Here is a 14,350-nt window from a genome sequence, read left to right as displayed (position 1 = left end):
AAAGCTACTGAGCATTTCTTCAGTCAATAGCACTCTCAGTATTTTTATCACGATACATCAAACCCATCACTCCTCAAAGCCTCTTGACCCTAAGGAGCTTCCTAGGTCCTTTCTTAATACATCAGTGCTGAGCCCAGCTTTCTCTGATCTAAGCTGAACATCTTGGATCACATCGCACATCTTCAGTCTGACCTTACTCAGTTTTACAGTCTCTCAGTTACTACTCTCCAAGGGATGGTATAATTCTGTTGCACTATTACTACTCAGTTGCTTATCAGTAAGGATTCCATTCTCTAAGTGAGTTTTTTTTTTTTTTTATTTCAACTAGTCCAAGATAAGGATGACATTCCCTGAGAATCAAGCCAATGTCCTTATCATTCTCAGAAAACAAATTTTTTTCTTCCTTTCCTTTGTTACACAATACACTCTTCTCTTACTTTAACTCAGTTAAGGGCATCTCTTTACTCCTGCCAGGCCTAGCCCAGGAATAAATAATTGACAGTCTCTGGCTTGTGTAGTTCTATTCGTTCTTCAGTTAGAGCCTATGATGCATTATGAATAATTTGTTCTTTATCTTTTGAGTTGCAAAATTCATCTTTTGAATCTTACAACTTAATACAGTCTTGGGTGCTCTGGTGCTCAAATGCTCTGTTTATACTTATTGATTGTTTCATTGTCTAACAATTCTTTATGTAATGTAATAAACTTAAGAAATTCAAGAAACACTCATTTCATTCAATTTCCTTTATTGAGTAATTGTTAACAATAAAAGAGGTATAAAGTTTTGTTCCCAAGTCCAAACTGATTTTTAACTTATACCTTGAGTTTTCTGAATTACCCAATCTGAAGTAATTCTCTTTATACCTGAAAAAAATTGTTTTATTGAAATGTTTGAGATAAAAAATATGTATTGCAAGAAGCATATGACAACATTTCAAGAGTACAAAATTAGTTGTAAAAATAACATAATTTACCAGTAAACCTACATTATTAGAAAAGTGTAAAGCCTTTGGAAGTAAAAGTATTTTCGTTTGTTTGTTTGTAATATCTAAGCACCCATTTTTATAACTTAGCTTCCCATGGAGAGGTAACTGCATGCTTTTGATTTAACCATTACGTACATTCAATGATCAATCTTTTCAATGAGATAACAGCTCACCACTCTTAGATTTGAGTCACAATGAATCTAGTGACAAGGATTTTCTTTGATGGATTCCCACTTTAGTCAGAACTCTTAATTTCAGGATTAAAAAGCCTATAAAGTACTATATTCCTTCAGTTCCTATCCCACAGGAGGCTAATCCCACCATTTTTCTCAAGTTTTTCATTTAGAAAACAAAACAAAACAAAAAAAGAATTCAATGTGTGTTCAGAATTGTTCCATGATTTGTCTTGTGCTGATGTTTTAGTTCCCAAAGTTAAATTGGCTCTCATAGTATTCCTTTTAAGGTCAGGTTGTTGACTTAGGGTTCTATATGTGTTGATTAGCTTTTAGATTTTCATTGAGAACGATCTTCTCTCGATCGTCTTCTAGACCCTGATTAGGAGGAAGAGGAACATACAGATGTAAAGATGATGAAACTTCACAGAAAAATAAAATCAATAAAAATAAATAAATAAACAAACAAAAAAATAAATAGAACATGAAAATTTTTTAAAAAAAGAATGATATTCTGTGCATAACATATCTAGTTAAGGCACTCTTTCTCATTGTACAAAATTTCACTTATATTATTTTCTTTTAATAATATCCTAAGATGGAACCAAGATTGTATTTTGATCAAAGGTGTAAGGAAATAATATTCTGAAACTTGATTCTTTTAATTCTTTAGAAAATTTGGATGATTTGGGGTGTTTCAAACAAATTTCTTATAAATATTTCTTTAAAAAACATTTGTGCAATCAACCCTTTAATTCCAAAACTTTAAACATTGGGAAGGCTTAAAATTGTATTAGTATAACATTTTAACTAGTGTAACTTGTTTTGATTATTAGTAAGTAATAATCTCAGGAATTCTAACTTGTAATTCCAAGCTTGTCATTTAAGTTCCACAAAGGAAATCTTTGCTATTTCAATGTATTGTGATGTAAGATAACTTAAGAGGAGGAATTAAAATATGCACATAAATGTAGAATTGAAAGTTATAGTGCTATGATATATTCAGATACATAAATAATTTACACATTTATATGAAAATTTTATAAATAGTTACATTAACAGTTGTCTATTCTAATTTACTTATGTCTCAAACCACAGCTTTGTCTTAGATGATATTTTTTAACAGCTTAGGTCTACCTGCACTTGGCTCTGGTATTCAAACATTTCCTCTTAACTCTACTTGAGTTTACCTCAAAGGTTCAAGTCTCAACAGTTTATGTGAATATAGTTGCCTTTCTTTTTAATACTTGATATACTTAGATTCTATTAATAGTGCAGGACTTGAGCAGTTCATTTCCTTATACTTATCATATAAATACTTGGGATCAAAACTTTCTAACTTTTCCCCATAACAGAAAACAAAGTTCAATGAAGTACATAAACAATCCTTTGATATCTCTCATTCAAAACATGCCATATACACACATTACAATAATTAATACACTGACCTTGAACTCTTTTGTTGGCTTGTAACTTTCTCACAGGTGTATCTAAAATTAAAGATTTGTATTTAGAAATAATTTGCAATTATGGTCTAAATCAGACAAGAGACCATGGTTAAACAGAAAAGTATAAAGTTTTAAATGAATATCACTTAAACACATAGATATTTTTGGAGTAGTAAATTTTAATGATCCTTAGAATTTCACATTAAAAACGAACAAGGAGTCATTAGTTTTCCATGCATCCTAATGAGTATTCACTAACTGCAAAACAAATTGTTTCATTTTATGCCTTTTGGAGCCCACATAATGTACCTTTTTTTTGCCTAGAGTAAATTACTTGCATAAATGTTTCAACCATTTGTAAAAAGAATTACACAATGATGAAATAATATATAAAGTTTAGTACAACTCTCTTCCCAATGATTGTCATCTTTCTTTAAAGTCATTCCTATGTATAACAAATGTCTTTGAAAAATTATGTTTATACATCAACTTATGAATTAATTATTGTGAATGACCACAGCAAAACAACATTGACCTGATCACTCTAGACATATAATAATAAACAATTCAGGAAGAGTATGCTAACATCCTCCCTTCCTCAATGCAATGTCAATCCACAGAACTGTAGGTATATAATCATAGAGACTCTCAAAAAATTAACTAGTTAAAAATAATAAAAGCTTTCATATTAAATAATGGCAATTTATAATAATTTCAGCTATGAAATTAATAATAATAATTTATTGTTATTAGTATTATTATTTGCATAGTTACATTGCTGTGACTTTGGAAATTTAAAGTAAGGTGAAAAAATATTATCTTATTGATCATGAAACTGTTCATGGACATTAATTTTGAAAGTAACATTTTCTGGAGTTTACCAAACTATGTGCTGAGTATTATTCCAAGAGCTTTCATATTCACTCATTTAAATGTAGGTAACACTACTATCCTCATTTATAAAGAAAGAAAACAAAAAAAAATTACAAAAACTTTGTAAATAAAGCAGAAAAGAGTCAATTAATTTAGGTTTGAATTGTAGCTCATATTGAAGCCAGCCCCACAACATGATTCACATTCTCTGCAAATGTCATAAATATTTACACATTATGTTGACAGATTCACATTTCTCCATAGTCTGATATTCTCCTTTCATTGCTTGAGTATTCTCAGTTTACAGACTTCTACCAAAATTAAGCGTCAAAAATTTTATGCCTTTTTGTGAGAATATTTTTTAGTTCAGGGCTTTGATATATTTAAGTGACAAATCACACTGTGAGTACCAAAAGTATCGCTTAGCCATGTTAACAGTTATGACTTAACTGATTTGCAAGTTCATTTAATTCATCAGTATATACGATATGTTCCAAAATGTTCACAGAATGAAAAAGTCACATAGAAAACTCCAAGTTTTAAAATGAGACCATGGTTGGGATATGGATCAATCAGCTAGACTCTGAAAAAGAAAAGCCAATCTTGCATGATGCCATCTGCATTCCTACCAATGTTTTGTAAATCAGTGCCTCTTAGAATCTAAGTCACAACAGGGGCAGTTGTGACTCAATAATGACCTGACAGTTAGAAAAGAAAACTAGCATATCCCATTAATGTCCACATACTAGTAACTATACTGCATATACTCTTTCTATGGGAAGACAAACCTTAGAAATATTTTGATAAGACTTATTATGTGGCATTATGGAAACATGTGTTACTGATATATGGATAGTTTGTATACTGAGAACTGAAAGAATCAACTTCTGGGGTAAATAGAAACAGAAATAAGAAAAAAATCCATTAATTAAAAATAGAACATCACTTTTTTTGACTTGTAGCAGTTATCTCTCCTGGATGGATCAACACTTTATAACGTATTTATAATATACTTGTTTTTAATGGACTTAGTAAGAAAGCCTTATTAAAAGGGGAAAATCATACTTACCTACAGTTTAACCTAAATGAATAAAAGCAGTATAAACAAGGCAGCTACTAAGAATTCATTCTCTAAAAAGCACTGCCATTCTACAAAGCTGTTAACTATGTCATGAATAATAAAAAAAAAGAATTCAATTTAGTATTTATAATTTGTTTACCTTTTTCTTCAAATCCTTGTATGTTTTCATAATAGAGAGTTGTGTGCTTAGGAATAGATTGCTGAATTTCATCTTATAGGAAATTTTGGTTTAATTATGCTTAGGATATAACACTCCCTGTATTAAGAAAGGAGATCTTGTTTTTTCAGACACATATATTTCTATTAAGGGGAGATCCAATCATTGGTTGCATAAATATTTATTTTTACTACCACAAATCTGGAAGCAGGTTTCAAGAGATATGATCTATGTTAAAGTGTAAAATATAGAAAAAATAACGGCCAAAAATATATGGGATCACAAGAGAATTTATATCATTCTGGCCATAGTGACATAATTTTTAAAATTATAAGCAAAAATTAAAAAAACAGCCATCTAGACACATTTTGGATAAATATCAAACTTCAGTTACATTTCAAAATTCATAGACTATTACAAATATTATGTTTCTTTTTTTTCTGACTAGTTTAATTACTTATTTCTCTAAAACAATTTTTGGTGTAATATTTTTTACTGTTAGCAATTGAACTATAAGTTAATTTATTCAAATACTAATGATCCAGATTATATTTTGTTAACATTTACTACTTACTTGAATAATTACTATTTAGAGTTTCTGTGATATTTTGAATTCTTTTTTTCTTTTTCTTTTGAAAGTAAGTCCATTTAATATCATAGATGTAAAACATTCCATACTCTAAGGATTAATTTCACAGGCAAAATAATTCACGTTTCCAAGGTAAAGATTTTCACTCAAATGTTAGAAGAAACAGATATTCATTCACAAGAATGTAGTTTTGGAAAAGATAGTTGCTAAAAAGAGCTCAATTTTTTTGCTATATCTATGCATTTAAAAATTAATATAGAACATGCCTTTTATTTATTTTATGTTATGGGGGCAGTGAATACATTTTTTGAAAATATAAAAGTCAAATTTTGGAGTAAGAGCTAGAATTTAATAACTCTTCCTCTTTTGCACACTCAGAATATCCTCACAATTATCTGCATTAAAGTAAAAAAAAAATATTCATTGCTCCCCAAGCTTAATACCACAGAACTTTTTAAAGACTGTATAAACTGTAATTATTTCTTTACAGTGATTACTTTAGCAAAACACTTGATTTGTTGGACCACAGCTGATGTTGTCTCTTTTACCTAATTAAAAGAAAACCCAGCATGCTCAGTCTTTAAAAAGCTGAAGAACTCAAACCAGAACCTGTTACAGGGGTTAGTTGTTGTCCTTTTACTAACCTCCCTGAAGCAGTCTTTTAATTTCTTCATCTTCAAATAAATGACCATCACCACCTTCAATGAATTTGGTGACCTTGGTGACCTCTGAGAGGATACATGTTTATAGCAGAAATTGGTTTATATAATGAAAAAAATAGGAGGTTTGCTATGATAAATACTGGCATCAACTCAATAAAGAATTCCAGACCAACACCTGGTTCCTTCTCAGTTTTTAGTGCTGATTTTTGGTATGCAAATTATTTTATAAAGCTGTTAAACAATAGGTAACAATCAATAAGATTACTTATTTATGCTTCCTTTCATATTTCTGGATGTTTTCCTTATGTTGGTATGGTTGAACAACAGAATGAGGTAGAGTTGAAAACATGTACAAGGCCTTAAAGACTATTTTAGATGCGGAACAGACAGCTGAGCACAACATCCTTATTTTTTAGCTATAACTGACCTTCTTGCAACAATTTATTCAGAGCTCCCACTGTTTCTTCACCTCCAGTAGAAATCCTAGTGTATTTTATTTCAGGACCTAAAGAAAAGACAATAAAACAGGGTAGAAAAACTTCTGTAAAGAACTGGAAAGCAAGTATCTTAGAGTTTGTGGGCCATATGGTCTGTGTTGTAATTGTTCTGTTCTGTCATTATAGGGTGAAAAGGACATAATAATTATATAAAGAAACCTTATTTACAAAAACAACAGGTAATCCTTACTTGCTGCTTACTTGTCTAAATAAATACTAATAGAATATCTGAATTTAGAATTTTAGGTTAATTCATAAGTGGGAGGCTGATACAAAGGTTTACTAACGTTATGAATCAAATTTTTATATAAAATTGCATAGATTTTGGTATTAGATGTATAGATCTTAAGATTAATGGAAACTCAAAGAGGAAAGTTTTTGATTCTAATATTCGATACCTCGTTAACAAACAGAAAAACAGAGATAATATGCCATATAACATATGTGCAATGCACATCATAGCACATCTTATACACTTGTCCACAAATTACCAATTCAGAGTAAAACATGTATCATACATTTAGAATAATGTTATTTTTCCTAAAAGTGAAATGAAGTACTTCAGTAGTTATCAGGAAAGTGACTTAGTCACTTTGTTTTTATAATGATTCTTGTGGAGATTTTAGGATTAACTACCATTTTGATCTTTATAATACCAGCAAAGTTTTATGTATGCAATTTAAAATTACCTGTAATTATTCTTTCTTCACGGGTCTGTTTTTCAGTTATTTCCACAGGCACTCCATCAATTATTTTGGTGTACGTTTTAATAATTGGCTCTGAACATAGAGGGAAAATACATTTCATTTATCTTCATATGGTGTCTATACTTTCATAAGGTTGACATTTTAATAATGTAATGTATTTCTCTAAAAATTACCATTTAAGTTTTAATCCCAGTCATTGTTAGAGCATCTCCATAGTAAATTAAAATCAATATAAGTCTAAAAGGCGATAATTGTCCTGAGTCTTGGATTAGGTGGAGGACCAACTGGCAAGCAACCTTGCCATCATGGAAATGGTAACCCTATGATAAATCCTAATAATGGTTTATTAGCAGAATCTTAAACAATGACCATTTTCTTCCATTTCTAAGTCCAACATGTCTTTTTGAATTGACACTATTGTAGTCATTAGATCTCATTACATTTCATAATCATCACTTACAAATGCAGAAGTAATAATAGTTTTCAGTGGGCCTAGTGACTTAATAGTTGAATTAATTTCAATAGGATCCATTCAAAGGTAAACTGTTGACTAAATTGTAGCTTTGAAAATGGTTCCCCCAATTTATGTAAAATAAAAACTATAAGAAAATTTTATGGGTTCAACATTTCTAAACCAACACTATTTCCAAATAAACACAAGGATGCTACCCACACACTAGGAAAAACACACAGTAACACACCTCCATGGATGACTTCAGTTATGGTTTCACCTTCTTTAAGCACTCTGAATTCAGGTTCACCTTCAACGTGGATCTTTGTCATTGCAGGTCCTGAGACATCATTTTAGGAGACAAATTATTATGTCAAAACAGTCCTTTAGATTTCCCAGAACAGGAAAAGTATTCCAACATTTGGTGTTAATCAGACATCAAAGTGTTTCAGGCTTTGTGAAATCAGTTCTAAACATTTCCCATTGTCTTCAGATCAGAAAATATTTATGAAAACAGATGGCACATTCTATGGGTGTGCTACTACAATTACTTCCATCTGCTTTAGTATTTAAAGTGATGTATAAATCTGATTCAATTATAGTTGTAAATTATATATGTGTCTATACTTTGTGAATCATACAGAATGTACAAATTTGAATCTCTGTAATGATGACTAGTTTAGATCTGACATTACCATACTGACATTATCTTTACTTACTAAAATATTTTATTTAAGACTCTAATCACTGAAAACCTTAATTTTTTGATCTTTTGAGCATAGGACTGAGCATAAGAAAATTGCCTGTACTTACCTTTAAAGTGGTGAGTTTCAGGCTTTATGGGAAAATGGATTTGAGTACTCAATTTGCATATTAGACTAATAAAAAATTAACTAATTAATAATTAATAATTAAATAGTTCTTCAAATGCAAAAGTTAAAGTGTTGCATTTGACTTGCAAAATGATTTTGCTCCCAGAGAAAATCATTTTGAATGTTAGAAAGCTTATTACTATATTAGTTAATCAAGATTATTTAAGAGGCATAAGAAAACTCAAGTTCAGTACATTTAACTCATACTGTAACACCCTTCAATAGTCAGATGAGGCTATATTTGCATATCTTTGACTGGATTTGCTTGTCTGGAAATTGTCAATGTATATCAAAACCCAGAATTAAACAGAATAATCTAAAATAATGAAAACAGAAGTATAGGTCTTTCAACAGTAAATATTCAAGCCATGATATTTTATCTGTGAGGGCAATGAATACACATAAGATCAGATTTTTAAGGTGTAATAACTTCAAAAAGAAAGTATGCCTGAGAAGTTTAAGAAAAACAAATGAGTTAATAAAATATCTAAACTGATTTTCTTTTAGAAAAGCCAAAGTGAAATTTCAGGAATATCCTCTGTTGTTAAGCTCCATGATGGCAGAAATTTGGCCAAAAAATTTTTTAAGTTATTCATAGCATCTAGGAGAATACCCAGTACACTGAATATTTAATAACTGTCTGTCGAATTGAATTTCAGTTGACTTATTCTTAATTCTAAAATTTGGCTTGTTACTTTTAAAAAAAAAAATCTTGAAATTTTGTCCTGAGTCTAATGTATTTAATAAGAACTCAAAATTCATCAGTGAATCAATAAAAGATAGGAACAAATGACAGTAGCATTCTTAGAAACTGGACAATTAGAAATGGCAGCTAAGATGAATGTTCTCTTCATTGTGCTATGTAAGAAGTACAACTTCCAAATCTTTGAATTGAAGAGTTATTAATGAATAGGCTACGTGACTCTCTTTCATCCATATCCTCTTTAAAGGAAGAAACCTGGTAGAATTGACATGCCTCTCTATCTCTAGCTGGAGAAAGAATAATGGGATAGAATACAGAGAACAAAGAATGGGAGGGTAAATGGTTTGAATGAAGAAGCCTGAAAGAATACAAAGGAATCCTTGAAATAAGAACAATGGCACATGTGATCCATTTCAGTTACAGAAGCTGTATGTAAAGTTCTAAAAAAAGTTTAGGGATTCTAATTTTTAAAATCTCAGTTAATTTATCTAGGATCATTTGGTCATCTTCCATTTAAATGATCAAGAAATATTTTTCCACAAAATTCCTGTGACTTAATTTCTTGTTAAGAGTTTAAATCTTCATCAACATACAAAAACAATAAAACAACGATAAGCATAATATTTAAAGTAAAAATATCAGCACAGATTTCAAAGCATAAGTCAACTTTGGGTCTCAAGAATGGATACTAATGTAGATTACTAATCGGCTGAGAAATCAGTCTTTACATATCTTCTCAATGGCTACGTTTTCAGTCATGGGTCACTTTGAAAGGAAAAGGCAAATGTATTTTCAAAGTCGCCATCTCAATTCACAGAATGAAAAGAAATACCCAAATCAAAGATAACTAAAATAAAAATTTTCCTGATACTCAATTAAAGATATAATTGGTTCCTTTATTAAAGAAGACTGTATCTTTCTTACAGAAAAGCAGATAGCCAGGTCTATTCTTTGTGGCAAGTAACCATATTAAGATGTAAAAGCAGGGGAATAAATTCTTTAAGTTTGATCCTTGGAGATAATTAAAATATATGAAATGAAAGTAATCTCTAAGATGTTGAAGTTCACTTACATAGACAGTAAGGATAAAAAGAAAAATGACTGGTTTTTTTTAAGCCTAAAACATAAGATTAGAGGATCTATCTATCTATCTAACTATCTATCTATCTATCAGTATTTTTAAGTTCAAGACTGGAATTTAGGATTCTAAGATTTGACTCAGTCAATATGCTACTCATCTGTTTCAGGTGTGATGCACTTGGAAAATGCCTGCCTGGTTGTAACTTTAAAAGCTTTCATTAATGCACAGCTTTATGTTCAGGTTGCTGAATGAAAGTACTGTAAGTTTTTAGACAAGCTTCCTGTAACGGTACAAAAAAGATCATGTGGAGAGATTGGAAAAAGAAATTCAAAAAGAGTTCATCTCTGAAAGAGTCTACCTACAGATTAGAACGCTCAGGATTTATTTGTTTATAGTAAGTTTCTGGGTACTCGTGCTAATGCAACACCAATTAAATTAAAACTGAATCAAATACAAGCAAATGTACTGAAAGCTTTAGGAATGCGCCATCTACTTTGCTAAATAATTTGCACTCCACATTCTGCAATTACATGAGCATGCCATTGGTATAGAAATATTTAGCATGTTAGTTTCAAAAAAGAATGTAGATACATTCATAGAAATCAGTATATTATGATTTGTTTTGAAATAAAAGGAACCACATATAGCATTTATTTTTACCTTCAGTTTTGATAATAGGCTGAAGACTGCCTTGAATCACTTTAATTTTTGGTTCCACAACTTTGGTTATAATTTTAGTTGCTGAAAGTATAGAAAGTGGAATATGAATGATGTTTACATAAAAACAACCTGAATGAAGTTGTTCTTTTCCTTTTGAGGTAATAAGTTTATATGGTAATAATTAGATATGGTAATGTGTTCAGGCAGTCAGATACAGGTAATATTCATGGTTCATAATTAATATCTTCTCATGTCCAGATGTTGAACTTTGAAGTCCAGTGACTTGGATGTGTTCCAGTGAAATAAATGCTCACTAAATGAGGAACTCTATCTAGAAATCTATAATTTTGAAGTGCACCACTAATGCTCTTTACCTTCTTTTGTACTTCTTGAAAATATTGGCTGCATAGCAACAGAAGACAAATAAACATGATTAATTTCATGCAACTCATAATACCTTAAATTGCATTGTTGGATTTTTTTCTCAATAAACAGAAGAAAATTGAGAGGAGAAGTCTCTTAAAGTGTTTTTCATGCATTTGATAACAGCAACATTTAAAGAAAAATACAAAAAAAATAGTTTAGAATATTTAAGATAAGAATACATTTCAGCCAGCCAGACAGGAGCTCTATGCAACAAATATGATATGGTCAGCATGAAGTTGGAGGAGAAAATGCCTTTAATTTTTTATTTCATCATAACCATTTTTAAAAATTTAAAGGTATACATTTTAAATATATATTATCTACCCAAGTGAGGTAAGAACGTGTAACGTTAATTTAAAATCTCAGTTAATTTAAAATTTGGTTGACTTTGGCTATTCAAGTTAACTGGAAATGTGTCTCTGGAGTTATATAACCAGAGCTATTAGGGGCCTTTTTCATTTTTACTTAGAAGGCTTAAAAGATGATTGCATAGGATAATGGACTGTTCTAACGGCAACAATCATAACATGGTGTTGACATATTAGAGTGGAGATGTTAGCAAAATTTGAGTTTCTATTACAATCTCATCTGCTATTTCTGAAATTTTTTTGTGTCAACATTTATATCAATGTAAGCGGTCTAAATAGAAACAATGTATGTTTAATCATATTCTGTCTTGACATACCAAATTATAAGCTCTAAAGTATATCAAATTTGTGCTCAATTACTGATTCCACAAGTTGTCTTGCTATAGAGGAACCTTTCCATGAAGGCCAAATATGCAGAGATTTCTGCTGCTACTATCAAAGTGGATTAATTACGTTTACCTTAAATCTTTAATATCATAGTAGGGAGTTTGAGGTTTAGTTTGAAGATTTTGTTCATATTTTTGTTTCAATTTTGCTTTCTTAAGACTTAAATAGTTTTGACAAATTTGGCTAAGGATTTACTGATTTTTGTCTTCTCCACTTCAAATGTTCTATATTTGACAACTTATAACAAATAACATTTCCCCCATACAATTAAAAATGTACTATATTTTGGGGGCAAGAATAGTAAACAGGAAGGAAATTAAAGAAATTTCAGAGAGAAGTCAACAGATGAACATAAAAGTAAGATCTTTGGTTTTAATTAGTTTTACTTCTATTTGAAAATGCTTCTTAATAACAAGATACCTATCCTGGGAAGAGCAAAAATCCAATATTGGAAGGTAAATCTCAGCTTTTTCAAGCCTTCTAAGTAGACTGTCAAGAGTCATTAAACTTGTTTAATTTTGTAATATGTGGTTTACACTCTATGAGTGAGAACACAATGTAGTAGCTAGTAATTTTGGTTCATTATAAACAAAATATTGCTCTGACATATGGAAAGTGGTAGAACAGACATGGACAAAGTAGGAAAGATACAGGAACATCGTACAGGTACATGTCTTTGGTGAAGAAAGAAAACATGTCTGATGAATAGAGCTCATAAGGATTCTTGTTTGTTATAAAATATGTTTTTAATAAAATTGTATACTTCCAGTATGGAATTTCTACCATGCTGAATGATGACTGTGCTAATTAAATCCTTAAGACAGTGCTGAGCTGGTCTGATGCTGGGATTGTATATAATCATCACAGAATTTAAACCAGTAAGAGCCGCAGACATTTTGTTTTGCTCCTTACTTTGGCTTTGTAATTCCGTTACTGTACATCTGAAGAGAAAGGTACTTCTTTAAATAAATGGATGTTCATGATATGAAACAGATGTTCTAGCCAGAATAAATGTGGGAATTGAAATAAAGTTTTAACTATGTTTATACTTTTGAGTATTCAGTGGTAGAGCCAAAACAAAATGAAAAGAGTCTCTGCTTTGAAAACTATAAGGAAAGAAAGAAAAAAGACAAAGGAAGAAAAAGTTACAAGAAGTAAATATTCAATGGGCACTATTTATGAAATTGAAATATCCTTTGCCATTTTTAAGTAGTAGAGGCTTAATTTTGATAATCTGGTAGTGTCAGGGATAAATGAACCTGGAATCTCGAAACCTGAGATTCAGATTTTGTGTACCTTTGCCCAGTTTTGGATGGGGAGAGATTTTGAACCATCATCTCATAAGCTTTAGGATTCCTTGGCATGCTTCCACTCTCTCTGTAGGTAGCTCAGGGTTGAAGGGTGGAATGAGCATGTCCTTTGGCAATCCTGTTTCTCTGTTCACACAGCTGAATTTTCAAATAGCACTAGAGCACTTACTGGCTATCTTTTGCTTTTGATATCTTTCTTTTCTTTTCTTTCTTTCTTTTTTTTTTAAGAAATTCGGTCTCTGCCATGCTAGTATTTTATTTTACAGTCTTTCTCATCTCCTATCACTCCTGTTTTCCCCATAAATGGGAAAGTGCTTCATTGGCATTAAAAAGGTAAGCCTGAGAGGCCTCTTCCAGATTTCAAGCCCTGTTTCAAGTAGAATGAGAGTTGTCATTGTTTAGAATTCAAAATACCAGATTATCAATAGTCTTTGTAAATACAAAGAGACAATTTTTTTTTTTTCATCTCGGAACTTATATGCAGTCAATACTCATCACATACTTACTATAGACAGTCATGGGGATTTCTTTGAAGGTGCTTCCACGAACAAACTGCAAATAAATGATTTTATTCAGTAACATAAAATATGGTAGTTGCATTAACAAAACACGGCACCACTTTAATTCTTGCTCAAGAAAAATAGTGAAGCTGTCCCTACACTTAATAGAAAGGAAATCCTTTCCTAGTTCCTTGCTGTCATGTCAGAGACATAAAAAATAATTGGGTTTGTCACTCAGAGTTTTAAAATTATAGAATAATTAGTTCAAAGTTAAATATGTTTATTAAATATTATTAGATGCTTTCTGCAACTTTAAGCCCAGAAAAACAAAGGGGAAAAATACTCTTTTGCCTTTAATCTGTGATTACTGACAATGTTTTATAAGTAATTTCTTTATCTTTTCATTATATTTAGTAGCA

The 14,350-nt window shown here is 30.6% G+C and overlaps 1 protein-coding gene across 2 annotated transcripts in view; it reads right to left on the bottom strand.

Annotated features, from left to right (window-relative positions):
• Positions 1-729: 729 nt before the first annotated feature.
• The window catches only part of Postn (periostin), a 33,020-nt gene continuing 19,399 nt past the window's right edge, over positions 730-14,350 (bottom strand). The window contains exons 16-22 of one of the 2 annotated variants that reach the window (XM_076871955.1): positions 13,938-13,983; positions 10,941-11,021; positions 7,875-7,964; positions 7,156-7,245; positions 6,397-6,474; positions 2,608-2,649; positions 730-1,537 (exon numbers count right to left, since the gene is read on the bottom strand). In XM_076871955.1, coding sequence (XP_076728070.1) covers positions 1,500-1,537; positions 2,608-2,649; positions 6,397-6,474; positions 7,156-7,245; positions 7,875-7,964; positions 10,941-11,021; positions 13,938-13,983 — 465 coding nt within the window. In that variant the 3' untranslated portion in view covers positions 730-1,499. The remainder of the gene's footprint in view (positions 1,538-2,607; positions 2,650-6,396; positions 6,475-7,155; positions 7,246-7,874; positions 7,965-10,940; positions 11,022-13,937; positions 13,984-14,350) is intronic. The other variant, XM_076871956.1, reaches the window with a different exon arrangement.

The sequence above is a fragment of the Callospermophilus lateralis genome, chromosome 12, assembly GCF_048772815.1.
Source record: "Callospermophilus lateralis isolate mCalLat2 chromosome 12, mCalLat2.hap1, whole genome shotgun sequence".
Classification (NCBI taxonomy): Eukaryota; Metazoa; Chordata; class Mammalia; order Rodentia; family Sciuridae; genus Callospermophilus; species Callospermophilus lateralis.
The sequence above is the reverse complement of the archived record's forward strand: the minus strand, read 5'-3'. Positions and strand labels throughout refer to the sequence as shown.